Consider the following 18,981-nt stretch of genomic DNA (forward strand, 5'->3'; position numbering starts at 1 on the left):
TGAGGGAACCGGGCTGGGGAGCAGCGGAGTGAGGGAGGGTAGGTGGAGGGGGCCGGGGGGCAGCATGGGTGCTGGTCGGCGGGGGGGCCGCAGGAGAGCGGTGGCTTCGCGGGGCTTCCGCCCCTGAGGGCGGGGGAACCTTGTTGCGTCTGCTCGTCTCCGTCGCCGCCTCACGGTCTTTGTTTATGCCACATTGCCTCACCTGCTCCGGTGCTGTTCAGTCTCTCTCTTACTTAGCTCTATTTTGCATCTTCGAGTCTTATGCTTTCTGTGTCTTACGTTAGATTTTAATATTTTTCTACTTTTCTTCGCTAGTGTTGCTAATTTTTTTAAATCGACAGCGCTTTTTCTTAGTGTTGGGAGTTTTTGTTTTCCTTTTAAGAAAATCCTGATTTAGGACTTGTAAACAAAGCCAAAGAAAGATTATGTACTTGTATAGATTGTATTTTTTAAAGCCTGGGTAGATGCTTCAGAAACCTGTGTCATTTTACCTCTCCTTCGTAGAGGACTTAAAAGTTCTTCATCGTATACTATCTTGGCATTAGTAGATGCTTTAATCAGGCAGAGGAACAGAGCTAAACAACTATTCAAGACAACAATGTAGCTACAATGGTGTTGACATATAATGAAAATATAGATAATAGGGTAATGTTAATTTCGTTTACTAGACAGATCAATTCACTTGGTGGATAAAAGCCAGGTAAACTCTTGGGTGCTTGCTTAAAGTTCTTACTGCACTCTGCAGCTCTTTGAGTAGACAAAAGCAAAATATCACTAGATTCCAGGGATAGGAACAGTGCATCTTTTTATTCAATAGTTAAATAATATTTTCAAACTTTCTTAAAATTTGCACTTGAGGAAAAACTTTATCTGTATTCATTTGGAAACAGAACAAGTAATGTAATACAGCAAATACAGTATTTCAAGACTGGATGCTGGTACTTCTTTTTATTATCAGTGACTATTTTTGAGTGTGTTAGACGTGGAATCTTATCACCAACCTGTACTGCCACTTCATTTGTTTGCTGCTTTCAAGTCTCTGTCCTTTGGCTCCTTATTTTGTGGGCTGAAGTTACTTTAACTTCTACACTTTTAGAAGTAGTTCTATATCTTCCTGATCTTTGCATTATGTGTTCTCCCTGTCCCCAGCTTTCCTGTTCCCAGCCTTCTCTCCTGCAGGCATTTCTAGATCTCAGGTATGCTGCAGTATAGCTGTTGCAGTTACAACCTCAGTTCCTATTCGGTGCCGATGTAACAGCATTTGGTATTTGCTGTTGTCAGATTTTCAAAATATATATCTATACACCAGGGTAATTAATGGCAAATGATTTAAGAGTAATTATGCAGCAGATTAAGAAAATACGAACCTCTGAATACTTGCTTATGGTTGAACATTGGCATGAGCAGAAAGATTACTGGCAAATCATGGCAATATGTAGATGAATATGCCCTTAGTGTACTTTTTAGTTTCTAAATGTCACAGCAAGCTAATACATTTGGAAGTGCTTGTCCTCATTCAAAAAGTTTTCTTTAAGCTTTTTTTGTTCTGTTTTTATTACTAACTAGGAATAGTTTAATTGATTTTAATGAAAACTGTATTTCTGGGATATCTCGAAAATTAGGCAAGCTTGCAGGGTAAGCTTTCAAGGTTTAAGCCATCAATTTTTGATCCACAGGAACTTCTTCAGGATGGAGAGCTACATTTCTTGCCTTTGGGTTCTTGGGATCATCTGAGGTAGTCTGACCCTCATCCATCTTACCTTTTTGACAAGGCATATCTATTCTTCAGGAGAGTTTTTCTCCATAGCACATCAAACCTTGAGCAGTTAAGCAGACCACCATAAATGTAAGTTTGATATTTACTGTTGAGACTTAAAATCTAATTTATACAGAAATGTATTTTTCTTTTTGTCTACTGCATTTGGGAAGCTATCACTGCAGGAAGAATTACGAACCTTTGACACTGGTGAGGAAAATGTAAAGACTATGTTTAAGAAATCCCAAATCCACCTGGGAGTTGTTAGCAATTACAGTTGTCATGAGATATTGTGTATTACTTAACATGAGGTAAATTTCTTTTGATTGTCTTGGTGCTTCAGGTTCTGGAGAAGCTGACTACTTCATGCATAATTTGAGGGAATGGGTACTGTTCAGAAGCAGATCTCTGATGAATAGTCTCACCCATAGAGAGGAGATTTGAGTATCTGATTTCCTGTAGCCCCTTCGACTGTATCTTTAAAAGGCAAAACTGCAATGTGTACCAAAACTTTCCTTATGAAGTAAATCAGTATCATCTGTATCACCTATGTAATTTTTAGCAGTACGATCCCCAAAAGATGGGACAGTTTACAGACCTGCTCTCAGAACAGCCTAAATTGACTCTTAGGGAGAAATAGATATTAAAGCAAGTTCCAAACAAACATTGAAATTAAAATTTATTCAGCATACATTTTTGAATATAAATGAGAGGAGGGCTCCTTCTTTTGTCTCTGTTCTGTGAAACAAAAATTGTATTTCAGATACTACTGATTTAGCATACAGTCTTTAGCTTTCATAGGTTTTTGGGCTTTTTTCATTGTAGGTCTTGCTTGAGGCTATTTGAGTGTCTCTCCAGACCCTTAAGGTGCTGAGGACTCGTCATAGTGGTAACGTAGATGGTGCTTTTGGTGGATTAAGTCTTGGAATTTGCACAGTGAAACTGACCCTACAAAAGAGCACCTATATAGACAAGAGCAGGCATGATATTCTTGGTGGGCCATATCTAGTTCAGGATGAACATGAAATATGCCTACTTTTGCCTTATATACCTTTGCATGCTAGCTCTTGTAAGCATGATAATCCTTCTGATTTGTGGTCTCTATTTGGGGAAAGCTGGGAGTCTAGTGCTTTTAGACATGCCAGCTTCTGGTGCATAATGCTCTAAAAGTTATTTGTGAGACTTCCTGAGAGTGGTGCCTGATGTATTTTTTAGGTAGTGGGGTTAAAGGTAGATAAACTTTATTCCATTCAATTCCTTCTCTATCAATAATTCACCTAAAAATAGATCTAAAGTTTCTGAGCCCTCCAGCAACTTTTGTTGATTTGTTATACACAAGTACAAAAGGAACAAAGACGAACATTTCACTGTAGAAGTAAAGTTAGTCTTTCTTTGAGCCTATTTAGTCTGCCTGAAGTGTGTTACTTTCCCTATTTCTGGGCCCAACTTCACAGTAATTAGGAAGTCAAATCCCCTGAACATGCACTAAATTCACCACAGTTCTTAGTAAAATTCTCATGTTCTTTAGATGCATGGAACATGGATGTGGGAAAAGCTGTTTATTGTAGGCAAAAAAGGAAGAAATCATTAGGGTTTTTTTAGTTTATTTTAGCAGTCTTGCTCTGCTCTGATTGCCTAGATTCTTCTCTCTCAGCTGTATACATGTATTATCTCAGCTGATGGTAAACTGTTGTAACATTGAGGACTTGGCGTAAGTTTCTTATAAGAAGTCTTTGAATCTCTAAATCTCCTTTTAGAAGCTTAAAAATAGGTGTCACTTGTCTTTCTCCTTTGAGCAGAGGAGAATGTGAATTCTTTTCTGCTTAGCCCACTGTGAAAACTGTAACCTGTGGCAAGGGGCTTGGATTAACATTGTGTGCTAAACTAAAGCCAGCCTAATTATGAGTTCAGAATGTGATTTAATGCAACAGACTGGAAGCTGTTTCAGACAATGCATCCTACACTATTCAAATGCTGAATATACCTTATTGGAAAGGGCTACTGTGAAGTATGGATTAGGATTTGGGTGGATCAGTTAAGTACCGATTCTTTTTATTTGTCCAAGTTGTCTTCTGTGAAGAAGCTTACTTGTATAACTATGTTGCCATGGGCTTAAATAGAGTATTGGTTACATCATGTGGTTGAGTCTCAAGCTGCAAATGATACTTGAGAGGCTTTCACAGGGTAATTCCAATCAAAATGAGCTACAACAGGGTTCTTCAGTAACTTCACTGTTTTTAACCTCGTGCCTGCAGATGGAGGAGACAGACCTGAGTGAAAGAGGATTGCCGCAGATAACATCAATCATGAATAGAGTTAGAAACTTGAAAAACAAATACAGAAATGAAGAGAATATCACAGATGAGTTTAACTATGCTAAAATCTCAGCTGATACAACAGGTATTTGGTTTTGTTATTCTACTGTCACTTACGCAAAAGCTCTTAACTTAGACTGAGTGTAAGAACCATTAACTGAAAGGGTTTCAAGTTTAGTGTTTCTTCAGTATTAATGACCACAAAGTAAATTTCGTCTCTCCTTCTTTCTTAGCTGTGTTGCTTTAATCTTGTTTAAAAAATAGTCTGTAACTTTCTTGCATGAAAGCTTACAAAAAGTGTTTCCTTCTGTACATGTTTGCTGCTATTTTAATCAATCTCCTGTTTTGTTTTTCTGTCAGATAACTCTGGAACTGTTAATCAAATAATGATGACAAGAAATAATCCAGACGATTGGCTATGTTTTTTGCTTAAACTAGAGAAAAAGGGTGTTCCTCAGATGGATGTTAGCCTACTCAATAGACTTATTGGTCGTTACAGTCAAGCGGTGACTGCATTACCTGCAGAAAAGCACAGTCAAGATGAGAGCTATGCTCGCATCCTTGTGAGATTTGCTGAGTTGAAAGCGTAAGTATAAGTTTTCAATAGAAGAACTCATCATTCTGTGTTTGAATTAAGATAAGAATACTTTGTTTTGTTAGTGTTTTCTGCAACACATTATTATTTTGAGCGTGGATGTTTTTATTCTGGGTCCTTGAAGGTAAGTTGCTTTGTTTAGTCAGCTTATCTGTTGTCTCCACAGTACTTGCATTTTTTGTATGTGCTAATAAACATGATTGTTTAGAGTTATTTGATTTAGAGATGTTAGCACACTTCTCATTTTTTCTTGGTTATCTATGTAAGGTACAAGTTGAGGTACATGAGTTCCTCTTCTGAGCTTTATTTCAGTATGCTTTCTCTCTTACTAGAAAAGACTTATCACAGTTTAAATTAGCTGCCTTAGGATAGGCAGAATGTCTCAGAACATCATTCTCTAGTTCCATACTTTGAAAATTAGTTTTGGTTGTGGTCATTTATTGTTTTATTCAGCCCAAATTTGAACAGTGTGGTTATACAGATGTGTTCAGACATAGTTTGGGACAGGGTTATAATTAGTATTAGGGGTTCTTTTGTCACTTGAAATACCATTACAGCAAATATTTTGATGAAGAGCTGTATTTAAACAATGCACCAATCTAAAAATTAGAGCCTAGCAAGTGATCTGCCAGTGAACATAGCTAATCTTGTATATTTGTTCCCTATTTGACTTTTTGGCGTATGGTTTCACTTGCAGGATGACAAGTGTCTAGTTCTCTGTACTGTCATTTGCATGGATCTTGCTGCATCACTGTTACTGAAAGCATACAGTGAAAGTAATCTGTTGAATCTCCTGTTGAGAAACAGGAGTGAATAATGACCTTGTGAATCTTTAGTATCTTGAAGAGGGAAAGTGTTTTTGTGTAGGTAAAGAATCTCTTCCAGGAAGGTTTAAAGAAACATTGCAAGATGGCATTCTCATTCAAAGGCTAATTGCTTTTCTTCAGAGCAGAAACTGTGTAACATAGGCTTCTGGACTGTAGTCTCTGGAAATTCTTTTCCAGAATAGTGATCAAGTCACATCTGTTATCTCACTGTAGGAGAGTTTTAAGTTCAGAAAGATTGTTTCTTACCTCCCTAATCACTTGAACCTATTTTCACTTGATCTTTAGAGCATGGTTTGAAAGGTGGATACTTTCAAGATGTGTACTAAAGCTATGTTCATCATATGTGTGATGTATTGCAGAAAGCAAAACCAAAGGTGCTGTCAGTAGCTTGTTAATTCCTTAATAGTATGAACAGTTCAGTTTCAGTGGTGTCTCACGAAATGTCTTTAGTGGTTTCACTGCTACAGCCTCTAGGGACCTTCTTGGAAGAGTAGTCTGTCTTGTTTCAGTATTGACATGCACTCTACAGCTGTACTAAAATAATTTCTACTTTAGTAGCCAGCATTATTGTAGAATCTCCCTATCTCACTAGGTAGCTCAGATCTGCTCTTTTTGTTTTCTGCTGCGTATTTTTTAATTGGCAAATATCAGTCATATGTTTGACTTGCCTAGTGATTTTTTTTTTTTAAAAAGATGAACAACCCACTCCAAACACCTTTTAAAAAATGTGTCCACCAAAATCTTATATAGCATCAATTCCAATGGAACTTCACTATAAGCATCTCCCTAAATGATGATTCCTCATTTGGAAATTACTTTCAGATACTAGCTTGTTCTTAATCATTTATTATAAGCTAATACTTCCTTGTCCACAGTGGCATATAATATCAAGTATTTATATGAAACTACATTTATGAGCTACATCTGTAATCACACCAGCAAAGAAATTGCTTTTGGCTGATTGGACTTAAAAACCAGCAATGTTGATTGTCTGTAGTTTTTGGAGATTAATCTTAAGTTAATCAGTGACTACTTATTTGGATCTTTTGTGTTTGGCATACTTACTTACTGCTCATAACTTTCTCTCATTGCTCATAATTTTTTTCAAAATTTCCCTGGTGTTCTACACTCTACCTTCTCTGTTCCTGGCTGTCAGTTTGTGTAGTACTATATATTTGTCTGTGTTTGGTTTTAGCTTCTGTTAAAGAAAATCCTCTTATCACTTTGTAGAGTGCTTCTGGTGTATTTTTTTAGCTATTGTAAGTAAAGCAATACTGATACTGCAGGTTAAGTGACATTGATAGGTGCTCTGATGATACTACCTTTGGTGGGAGAAGAAATGTGCTTTTCAGTAGAATTGTTTGCTGTTCTCCCAAATGTTCCACCTAAACAAGGTGGAAAAGCAAGTCAGCATCACAGACTTCAGAAGCAGTGGCAATGGCTTGAGATTTAAGTATCTACTGCCATCAACACTGTTTTGTTCTGATTGTAGAATTGTAGAATGTTAAGCGATTGGAGTGGATCTTAAAGATGATCTAGTCCCAACGCCTCCTGCCATAGACAGGGATACCTACCCCTAGACCAGGTTGCTCAAGAACTTTTCCAGCCTGGCCTTGAATGCTTCCAGAGTTGGGGCATCCACAACCTCCTTGGGCAGTCTGTTCTAGGGTCTCACCACCCTCACAGTAAAGAATTTCTGCCTCATACCTACTAAATTTCCCCTTTCATTTTGTACCCATTTTTCCTAGTTCTACCACTAGAGTTCCTGACAATAAGTCCTTTTCTGGCTTCCCTGCAGGCCCCCTTCAGATACTGGGAGTTTGCTGTGAGGTCTCCATGCAACCTTCTCTTTTCCAGGTGAACAGCCCCAACTTTCCCAGCCCATCCTCATAGGAGAGGTGCTCCAGCTGCCTAATCATCTTTGTGGCCCTTGTCTGGATTTGTGTCAACAGGTCCCTGTTCTTTTTATGTTGGGGGTCCCAGAGCTGAATGCAGTGTCTCAGGTGTGATCTCCCAAGAGCAGGGGGAAAGAATCGCCTCCTCTGACCTGCTGACCACGCTCCTTTTGGTGCAGCCCAGGATTCTGTTTGGCTTTTGGGGCTGTGAGTGCACACTGCTGGCTCGTGTTGACTTTTTCATCAGCCATCACCCCTAAGTCTTTCTCCCCAAGCCTGCTCTCAATCACTTGTCTGTGCAACCTGTAGGTGAGAAACTGGATTATTCCATTCTTGGCACTGGACCTTTTTTGTCCTGGTATCTTCCTTAGCTGTAGTCTGGCTGTGCCAATACCTTTTAACCTATTATGATACCAAGGTTGTCTGAAGAACCCTTGAGTGTGCTCTGAAACAGTTGAAGACAAACAATGCTTCTCTGTCTGATTTTCTGTACTGTACATTAGCAATGCCAGGCCTGCTCTCATGGAATGCTTCTGGCTGTAGCACAGTGCCACCAAGCGTGTGGCACTTGGTGCCTGTTGCTAGTGTTAGGTCTTGTTCAGTGTATTGCTATCCAAGCTGTTGCTGCTTGCTACAGGAACTTAAATTTTAACAAACTCTTTGAAAGCAAATGTGCTACATCATAGCTTAATTTCTCTTGCTCAGACTTTGCCTGCAGGTGGGTTATTCTGTGCCTGTCCTATTGCTTTGGATGGGCAGAGCTGAGTTCAGTAAACCTACATGACTCTAGTAACATGCCTAAACTATGAGAAACTTCTCTCATTCAAAATTCCTCAGAATTCTACTGAAAATTTGTTCTTTACCTTTCCATGTTGTATTTTTCTGTACTTTTATTTTGAGCCATGGTCATAATCTTTTGCTCTCCTCACTTCTAAGTGGTACCTTTGCTTACCTGTTGAGTCAAGGGGGAACTTTGGAGAGAGTTCCTTTATGTCTTGATTATGGATGTTGCTGGTAAAAGTGTTAGGCTCCTTTTTCTTTACATCTGTTGAAATGTAACATTAATGTATTTCATAGTGATGTAGACTTAGGCCTTTTGTATCTTGACTGGTATTTACTTAGGCTGTGGTTCCTCTTGAATGTTTAAACATTGGTGTGCTGTGTGCAAGCATTAACCTACTCAGCAATCTGTGGCTGAATGTAACACTAGGATTAAAATTGCCAATAGTAAATGAAGTGTGAAATATCTTAAGGATTTAGTCCTGTAAGTTTTGGGAAGGTTCAGCTTTATCTTTCAATTATTAGAATTTTAAGATTCTTTGCTTATTTGTAGTTCACTGATTGCTTTGAGAAGGAGGAAAATCTTTAGACTGTAGGTGGATTGCTTTTTTGAAGCTGTCTAAAGCTTCACTGAACTTCATCCTTCTCAAGCTCTTCACCTTGTGTAACTATGAATATGCTGTCTTTACAGTCTTCAAGATCCAGAGGAGGCACGGGACCAATTTCATCTGGCCAGACTGAACTGCAAGAAATTTGCTTTTGTGCATGTGGCTTTTGCACAGTTTGAGCTATCACAAGGTGTGTTAAAAAACAAACAAACAAAAAAAAAAACCCACAAAAAAACCACCAAACCCAACAACTTGCTTGGTGTTGCTGTTCTGTGTTGTTCTCAGTTTGGTTGTTTTAAACTTCTGCTCCCTTACATAATTTGTAAGGAAACAATAAGTATTAAATCAGAAAGAAAAAAACCTGGATTTTTTTCTTTGATTGAAATTTACTGAGAACATGTGTTCACTCTTAAAATGAAAATATACACACAATTCATTGGGTTTTTTTTTTTTTAGAAATAACTTTCAAACCAGGTGAAAATTGTTAATAGCTTCTACTTTTCTAATTTAGATCTTGCAGTGGAAGGCTTTTGAGTAAGGCTCTTGCTTTGAAAAGTGATGCTCAAATACTTTGCTTGCTTGTGGAGGAAATTCTGTCTTCTTCCAAACAGCATGTATAGACTATGTTTTTTATTAAACCAAAATACACTGTCAATATGCTATTTGGTTGCCCCTGGTACTCGATAGCAATGCTGTGTTGGCTGCCCATAAGCTTGTATTTTTGGGTGTCTCTTCTTTGGTTTCCATGGGTGATTTGACCAACAATCTATGTCACCCTGTTTATTTCTTCCTTTGACAGTTTGCTCTGTACAGAAAGGCAAGCTCATTCCATGAAAGCTGTTTTTTCTTATTTAAATGGAAAGGACTTGATGGATATATTTTGAGTTTTGTGATTTGTTTTCCTTCATGGTTTTTTCAGTATTGTGCAAGTTTTTGTATACTGCCTAGTAGGAGAAATTCTCCCCAAACTTAGCTACACTAAATCTGTCTATTCTACGCCCTAAATTCCAAATACATTTTATTAGTTATTCCTTTCTTCACTTCTGTTTATTTTCCACTGATAGTGGTTTTGTCTATACATTTTTGCTCCAGTACTACTATTTAACTGTAATTTAGGATACAGTTTAGATGTTCAAAGTGTGGGGCATGAGGCAGAGCCATTTTGTTAGTCAATAAGTAGATACTCATTTGTCTCCTCAGATTTCCCAGTTTTTCTTAACTGATAAGCTAATTGGTAATGGAGCAGGAAAGGCTGTGAACCACCCCCCACTCAGAAGTATGTGCTATGTAAAATAATTGACAGTGGAAGTTTTATGAATGACTCCTGTACAGGGTGGGGAAAAGAAGACAAAAATCTGTGTTTGTGTCTTGAAATTACACAGTTTCTGTGTTATGCATAAGTCAAGTTATCTGACCAGTCTTGTACTAATATAAACTTGTTGGTATTGAATTTCTAAACAGTAGTAAAAAGAAGCTAATAATTTATTTACTGAGCACTGGATGTTTATTTAAACAGATAATTAAACACTAATACTGCAATAACAAAGATATTGTTAAATAAGTGTAACAATACCTATTGTGTAATTTAATAAAGTGTAGAAATGTTGCTACAGGTTACCAATGACTAAATTAATCCTGTAGCTATGGGATGTGTTCATGCAATAGTTTCTTACTTTGACAGCAAGTAATCAACCTAAAATGAAGTCCTAATCCCAAAGCAAATAAGCCAGTTATGATCGGCTTTGTTCTATCTGCAGTGTGCTCTCTGATTTGGATCTGTTACCCTTGAGCTGATCTAGGTGTCCTTTGGTAATGTGTATGGAGCTACAGTATCCCTGCTGGGTGCTTCAAAGAGGATTAGTGGAACATGTGAGTTGTATATTGTTACTTAAGAGTGCTGTTCCTTTTTCACTGTGTCCACTTAGACCAGAGGCAAAGGAGGAGGGTAGTGCTTTGTTACTTTTTCATCCCAGTGATTTCAGCAGTGCTTGGCACACCTGTCAGTATTTCCTTTTGCATTAAGAAGAAAAAGTTAATTGCATGTTCTCTTCCTTAGCTCACAGTTTTGCTCAAGATAAAAGCTCAAGTTGAAATTGTGAAATTAGACTTGGCAAATTGATGTTGATTTCTTAATAATTGAATATCAGTGACCTGGAAATGGAGTGACACAATAAAGGTGCCATTCTGTTTTTGTGGCTTTTTTTTTTTTTTCTTAAATACTGACTACAATTTCATTTAAATACCTCAGATGAGGAGCTCTCTTTATTTGGGTACCTTGGGTGGTGTACTTGAAGATAATTTGCTGTGAATTGGTCAGAACTCATGACTGTTGATAAAACTCTGCTCTTGGTTTTTTCAAATCTTATGCCAAGGTGGTTGGTTCAGGCTTTTAGTATGTGATGGACTGATTGAAATTCAGAAATACTTCTGGCTTTACTTTTTATCTTGGATCCTCATCTGTTAAAGAGGATGAAGCAGTTAATTTTTCACATACATGTTTTGGTGTCATGCTCTTTCTTACTCAACGAGGCACATAATACTAGGAAGAATTACTTTCGAGTAGCAGGTCTTATTGAAGCAATGTGTGGTTACTAAATATAGCCAAAGGTAGAATCACAGAATGCTGTTTAAGGATTCTTAAAGCCTATCCACTTGCTAATGATTTGGAGAAAAAACAGTATTTGACTATATGGTTAAAAACCAAATTCTAACAAATTAGCACGAAATTGATTTAAATGAAATTATAGGTCGTCTAATTTTGGTGTTTCCTTGCTCCAGTGTCTGACATCATCCATTTAATATTCTTATAATAGGTTACTTAAAGCATAAGTTCCTGATACCTACACTACACTTCCACCAGCCTGAGCTACTGGCAACACTGATGTCTAACTTAATTTACAAAAGGAGTTTTGAGTGCTGTGGACATATTGCTCTTAATATACCTTTATATGTTTTAAGGAATATACTTATATATATGTGGCATGTATGTAAGAACAAAGTGGTTTATGTTTTGCTGCTTTGGAATGGAAGAAGAGCATTTGGGATTTCAGGGGCTTTGACAGCTGTAGCAAAACATTGCATCATTTTGCCCAGATGCTCTTTAAACTGAGGAAAGTATCATGGTTACAGTACACTTTTTTCGTTATTTGACTTTACTTTTTCTAATAGATGCCTGTGTACCTGTTGATGTATGTAAATTGACTGCTTCAATATGTTTTGTTAAAGCACTCCCTTTTCTATCCCAGCTCTCTTCAAAGTTACCTGTTTATGGCATTTAGTAATGTCTAAACCTGCAATGAAAAAATATCCTTGCTTTTCTCTCCTCTTTTCTTAACTGTAATGCTGTCCAGAGTAGTGATGTTTTACTTAACAACATCTGGGTTTAAATTTGGTTTTTATTAAGTGCATTTACAGATGTTTATAATACATGCATAATAAAATTTTTATCTGGTCAGATCTGAATGGAAGTTCATAAAGGTCATGTTTCCTTGCTGATACTACAGAAAAAATGTATTTTGGAATGTGTTGTATTTTCTTACAGTTCCTATAACATTATAAAATATGCATTCTCAGTGTTTTTTTGACTTGGTATTCGACTTAATGTGAAAAATTGACTTGTGTGATTCACTTCTAACTATTTCTGGGCAGTTTCCTTAAATGGCAATGTAAGGGGAAAAGTCCCTAATGAACAATGGCTTCATAGAAGGATGCAAAGTGAATATAAGACAACATGAATGTAACCATCTCCTTAAAAAAATACTGTCCTAGTGTAATTGGTTTTTTTACTTCTGTGATTTCTAACTCTGTTTCTTACTACTTAGCAAATGAGAAGAAGTGTAAGCAGATCCTTCAGAAAGCTGTGGAGTGCTCTGCTGTTCCCCTGGAACTGTTGGAAACTGCTCTGCAAAACTTTCATTTGAAAAAAAAGCAGTTACTTTCAGATGAGGAGAAGGAGAACTTTGCAGGTAATTGCAGTTTCTTAAAATACTGGTTGAGTTTATGCATAATGTGATTCTGGATTGGAAAAAAAGTCACTGGTGTTTGTCCCCTCCAGATACAAACTCAGAATCTCTATTGTCCAATAAACAGATATATTTATCTATATTATGAATCTTATTCCTTCAGTGCTTGTTTTCATCTTCAGTGCAGTGACTGTAGTTTGCAGGAGTTGTGGGATGGTAGATTCCGTAATTCTGCAGAGGGTGTTCCTCTGACTGTCATCAGGCATTTGTAGTTTGTAATAGAGACTTACAGCTGGAAGTGTGAAGTAAGAGCTACTGTTGGTTGAGAAGAATTAGAACTGAAACATACAGACTACGCTATACATATATAGGTTGCTTCGAGGTATATCTTGGGACAGACTGGGGAAGCCTTGACAGTCATTTCAGTGAAGTCAAATCTAGGAAAAATAATCCATTTCAACTTTATTTTACAGATGGACAAAACCTGTCTATCAGTACAAAACTGAAGCGCTTGGCTGTATCGTAAATCCTAAGTGATCCTTATTGCTGGGTATATAACTTCAAAAATGAAACAGTTATTTCTTGAAGTTTTCAATAGATAAATTCATTTGGAGTGGAATTGAACAAAAAATATGGTTGACTTCAGGATTGAAGTGTGTGCAGCTAACCATTTCAAGAGTGATGTCTAGGACTTCCATATTTTTTCATTTTATAAGGACAGAATTAATGTAAAATAGGTCTGATTTAATTTCCTTATCTTCAGGAATGGTGTTTGAGATTTGCCTGGCACCTATTGAATCAACCTTTGAGTGAAACACTAGCTGGGGGTGAACACTTTTAATAGTATTCAGCTATGGCATTAATTTTTAATGAACTTTATTTTCTGTCTTATTCTGTTTACCATTTATCATCATGGATATAGGCATCGTAAGTGCCACTGCTGATGTACTGGGCCACAGGAGAATGTCTTGTAGAGTATCAATATCCTTCATGGATTGTACAGTTTCTCGCTGACATTGACTTGCTGCTGCAGAGCAAAGGCAATACCTGTGAGAATGCATGGCAAAACCCTGCCTGCCAGTTAGGAAGCAGTGAACTTTTGGGGCAAGAGTAGGCTCATTTATTTTTTCATATATATGAGTTTGTAATTAGGTATTTAAAAAATGCTAACTATTAATTCAGTTATTTAAAGATTAAAGTTTAAAAGGTAAATAACACCAGACTTGAAATATCTCAAACTCTGGGACATGCATGGCCTAAATCACTGAATTTGGCTTTAAATGAATTTGTATGGCCCTCTGGAACAGCAGAGGCTATTTTAGTGTATTAGCATTTAGCTCTTTTCTGTTTTGTATTTCCATTTGAAGAGCTGCTTTTGAAAGTTTTTTTATTTGGAAATATGAATGCTGTATATGTAAATGCATTTGTTCACAGCTTCAAAAGATTGCTTTTGACAGTTGCGTGCAGTTTGTGTTGTGATGCAAATATAAACCATGCATCAAGTCTAGAAACCTTTAATTCCTTCTTCTCTTTCATTCATGCACAGCAATCTAAAGTATTTGACATACCAACTGCAATCAAACACAGTTGGGAAAAAGTAATTTAGTATTTAAGAAAGGTAGATCACAGAATCATGTTAGAATCATTTTGGTTGGAAAAGACCCTTAGGTCGTGGCGTTCAGCTGTGCTCAGGACTATCATGAGAAGCAGATAGGCTATCTCAGACTGTGAAGAAATGAAAGTATTGTAGATCACCAGCTGGATGTGAGAGTCCAGTGGCAGGCTTGGTGGTAAAAAAAAAAAACAACTTTGTTTAGAAAAAGTGTGGGAAGCATTCGTGAGATGATGATGGTCCTGGGTCCCTAATAAAACTACATTGTGCATTGAAGCCCTTTTTTATTTAAATGAGTAGTTAAGTCTATTGGCATAAGTAGTTTATAAAACATTAGGTATTAAAAATAAGCAATACCTCACTGTTCATCTGCCAGAAGTCTGACTTCTGGCTGAAAGTAGAAGGGGAATATGGGAGAATTCAAAAGAAAAGTAAAATTTGTTTTAATGAACTGATACAAATTTAAAAATGCTGAGATAAATACTATATTAAAAAGTCCTTAAATTGTGATTTCTTGGAATGCTGTGGATGGCCATGAATTTTGTTGGTGAAGCAGATAATTTCCTATACTGGTGGAACACAAGGCCTATGTGATGTAGAAGATATTATATAATATCTTAGAATTGTTGTGTGGTTTGGGTTGGAAGAGACATTGAAGATCATCTAGTTCTGAGCCCCTGCTATGGGGCAGGAATACTTTCCACTAGATCAGGTTGCTCAAAGCACCATTCAACCTGGCTTTTGAACACTTCCTGTTGTCTTTGGTGTTCTTTTTTTTTAATATGTTCTTTGGTGTCTGTCTTTTTAAAAAAAAAAATCTTGTAGCATGGAAGAGATCTTAATCAAAATAACCAGATATTAATTTGAATTCTTTAAAAAGGGTTTGTCAGGAAAATAGTTGAGTTCAAGAGATTATTGTTTCTCTGAAGGTGCTTAAAATAGCTTGTATTCCTCATTGTTCCCTAAATGAAGAATTAAACTGTGTTGTAACATGTGAATGTGTGTTCATTAAGGTGCTGATATATTTTCATTAGTGTATTCTGAGTTCTTGTGGTTTCCTAATTTCTGAGAAATGTCCTTCCCTGTAAAAAATAATGTGGAAGACAGTGTTGTTCTGAACTGTTTATTTGTGGATTTGAGGTTCTAGAATGACTTTACAAATAATTTGATTTCTGGTTCTGCTTACCATAAAGTATATCTGAAATATATGCCTTAACAAAGTTTATTAAGTTGACTTGACACTTCATTTTAAGATTAATGTACAACTTCAGAAAATTTTTGCCAAATCTCAATAATCAAGCAAGATTCTATACTGGATTAAGATGGGGCTGCTGAATGAGTTGTTTGCTATTGCCTGCCTTGATATTCCCTGACCTGTCACAGCTTGTATGACCATTCTCAAATTTGCTCTCAGTGAAGTCAGCTGGTTTAATTTAGCCCAGTTAATTGCTTAGAATGATTCAGTTGAATTTGTCTGATATGATCTGAATGATTCTAACTATTTTTGCTACAGTATCAAGTGCACAGGAGTCTGGACTTCAGAATATAGGTGGAAATCACAGAAGCATAAAAAGGAGCGATTCTAGTGAAAATTCTTCTACTGTTACCAGATTTTTAATTAGGTAATGTCTTAATTTCTTATTTAATGTCTTACAGCATCATTTAAACCAAAACCAAACACATACACTACAGTGTCATGTTTTGTTTTGTGGGTTTTTTTTTTTTGTTTGAGTTTGTTTTTTCCTTCAGGGAAGAGAAGTCACAGGAACTGGGTGCCCTAGTTAATTACCACAATCCATTGAGACCACTAAACAAATCTAACCAGGTAAAACAAGTAACATTTTCTTAAAAATCCTAAACTCTTTATTCTGCTTTACACACCTGATAACTTCGACTTTGCTCTTAGATTTGCCAATTTGGGAGGGTTCCTGTTGCCCTACTATCTGATGATGGTGATGACATGGAGGATTCAGATGTCCCACTCACGGCTAGTGTTACTAAGAGGTATGATTATTGGGTTTACCTACAGCACAACAGATCTTAATACTCCTTTTCAGTGGTGCTTTTATTGGATAGTGGGAATGTCAGATGTTAATGTTAAATTTGACCTGAAGGTTTGGGACAAATAATCATTATAGGTGCAACCGGTACTGCAGTAACCTACTTCTGATCCTACTACTCAGATTCTTTGTATGAAAGCATGTAAACATAAATTTCTTGTTCTGGCTATTCAGTAAGCTCAAAAGGAACGGAAATTAAGGCCAAAATAAATTTTGTTCAAAATATCTTTACTTTTATGTAGTCCAGTTTTTAAAATTAGAGATAAGGTAGTCTCATAACTTCCAAAATATTTTAAAATCCTCATCTTATAGGACTTCTTTGTATTGTTTCTCACTCTGCTGTCTGAGTGGACCTGCTTTTCTCTATATTTGAAGCTTGTAGTCAAAAGTCTTCTCACAACTACTTTTCTCATCTCATTTACAATAAAAGCCGTCACCACACTGTGTGTTGGCATATGATGTAATTAACAATATTACTTCAATAGGCAAATGTCCAGCTCCAAACAAACAGCCTTCGTTGCACCTTTTCCACCATCAGAACCAAAATCTAGTGGGCATGATTCATACAGCCTGGGAGATTTGCAGGTAACTTAAATATTTTTTAAATACATAAAAGAAACTTGATCTATCCTATGGTATTAGTAAGAAAGATAAAAACTTTTTCAATTCAAGAAAGAAATAATGTAGGGTTTCCCTTTAATTATTTGTGGATAGAAACATACATTGTGGCTTTTAAACTTGAAAATTGTTATGCATAATTGGGCATTAAAAAAGAGCTTTTTCTGAACAGTACATCTGAGCAATGGGAGTGGTGTTAGAAATACAGTGAATGAAGAGGGGATAAACAGATTTCGGTTTGACTACAGGACCTCTTTCAGCTGTAGTCATGAATTTTAACATGGGAAGTACTCTATTTAATGAAGTCTATTCAACTAAGTTAAAGTGCTCTATGGAGCCATGAATTACAGCTTTTGATAGAGATTGGTTTTCAGCTGTGTCTTACATTTTCATGTCCCCATCCCCTAAAAGAAAATTCCAGAATAGAAAGCATTTAGGTGTCTTTATTATAGAAACTGGATTATGAAATTCAGTGTTTATGTATTTGAAAATAGCATCAGTAATACTTGTCTGTGTAACCTGCACTCTTCCCTGAAGCATGTTTGATTTGTGGTGCATCTGCCATTTAATTACTGTAAGGAAATGTCTTTTGGATACTACTCTTGAGTTTTGCTTTGATTCTTTAAGATGCTTTTTATGTTCTTTAGTCCTTACAAGAAAAAATGGCTTTACAGTTGCAGATGTTGGATAAGGGCAGCTCAGAAACAGCTACCAATTCAACTGTAACTCTCAAAACCAAAGTGGATACAAGTCTTGTGACGAAAAAAGAAGGTAACTATTAATGTCATGTCTGAGTAGTTTGAAACAGAAAAAACATTGAAAGTGTGCTTTTTAAATGTGTTTATTTTTAAAAAATGTGTTGCTAAATAAAATGTTTTCCAAAAAGCAGAAGTTGGTCTGATTGGATTTGGGGAGTGGTTAAATAAAATTTGGCTTTTATGTGGTATCTTTGATAGTTGTGGGAAAAAAAGAAGCCCCAAAACCCACAAAAGTCTCAACTGTGACAATATCCAAAACTGTGAAGTGCTGGGATGGAAGTAAAATATCAAGTATAGTGCTAATTCATTATGTTCTTACCTCTTGAAATACGTGCAACAAATAGGCTTTGAAATAGCAATGGTGGGAGATTTGCCAGCCTGAGAGTAGAAAAATATTGCCAGTTTTTCAAGTAACAGTATTAGTTTATACCAAAGGACAAAAGGTAGCTGTTGATGGAGAGAAATTCAAATGAAAGACTATAAATTTCTTGAAGCCTCCATTTTTAGGGTTTTTTTTGAGACCAATTATAGTGGTTTGCTTCTCCTATGCTCCTTTTTTTCCTGTCATGCAAAAAGTCCTGGATAATTTCTACCTTTGTTTTCCTATATTCATTGCAATATAATTTAACTTGTATTGCTGGAATCCTTTTGTGTGAATGACACTTGTACTAAATAAATGTGTACATTTACAGTATTAAACTTCAGTGTCAATCAAATACGCTGTTACACTTTGTATTGCTTTAAATGCTTTGGATTAAACATGGGTTTTAGCCTTAAGTATACTGTCATTTTTAGAATTATCCTTTAAAGAAATTTAAGGTTTTGCTATCATTTGAATGGCTGGGATTTTTACTGTATTATTAACATACTTTTGGAGATTGGTTTCTAAAGTTCTTTTAAGAACTGTCAGTTTTGGTGTATTTCAGAAATAAATACTTCAGTAAATGTTGAGTTATCAATACATGGATTTTGACTGTTGTGTGAAGTCACCTAGAAATAGGGATGGCATGAGATTATGTTGTGTCTTCCTGGAAAATGTTATAACCAGCTTGGATTTATAGCAAGGATTTCAGGGCCAGTAAAATCTAGAAGGTTGCTACTAATCATTTACCAACATCATGGAATATGGAGTATGTGTACTAACCTCTTGTGGTTACTTGCAATTTTAGTGTTTTCATCAGAAAACTATTTCCAC

General features: G+C 36.4%; 1 protein-coding gene across 4 annotated transcripts in view; it reads left to right on the forward strand.

Moving 5' to 3' along the window:
• The first annotated feature begins 17 nt into the window (after positions 1-17).
• Positions 18-18,981, forward strand: part of TTK (TTK protein kinase) — a 32,179-nt gene continuing 13,215 nt past the window's right edge. The window contains exons 1-12 of one of the 4 annotated variants that reach the window (XM_017742906.1): positions 18-38; positions 1,677-1,846; positions 2,582-2,645; positions 4,012-4,156; positions 4,432-4,657; positions 8,860-8,966; positions 12,598-12,741; positions 15,864-15,972; positions 16,100-16,175; positions 16,257-16,354; positions 16,896-16,995; positions 17,676-17,799. In XM_017742906.1, coding sequence (XP_017598395.1) covers positions 4,012-4,156; positions 4,432-4,657; positions 8,860-8,966; positions 12,598-12,741; positions 15,864-15,972; positions 16,100-16,175; positions 16,257-16,354; positions 16,896-16,995; positions 17,676-17,799 — 1,129 coding nt within the window. In that variant the 5' untranslated portion in view covers positions 18-38; positions 1,677-1,846; positions 2,582-2,645. Of the gene's footprint in view, positions 39-1,175; positions 1,197-1,676; positions 1,847-2,581; positions 2,646-4,011; positions 4,157-4,431; positions 4,658-8,859; positions 8,967-12,597; positions 12,742-15,863; positions 15,973-16,099; positions 16,176-16,256; positions 16,355-16,895; positions 16,996-17,675; positions 17,800-18,981 lie in introns of those variants that run through there. The other 3 variants (XM_008640211.2, XM_017742907.1, XM_017742905.1) reach the window with 3 other exon arrangements.

This window comes from Corvus brachyrhynchos, unplaced genomic scaffold, assembly GCF_000691975.1.
Source record: "Corvus brachyrhynchos isolate BGI_N302 unplaced genomic scaffold, ASM69197v1 scaffold87, whole genome shotgun sequence".
NCBI lineage: Eukaryota > Metazoa > Chordata > Aves > Passeriformes > Corvidae > Corvus > Corvus brachyrhynchos.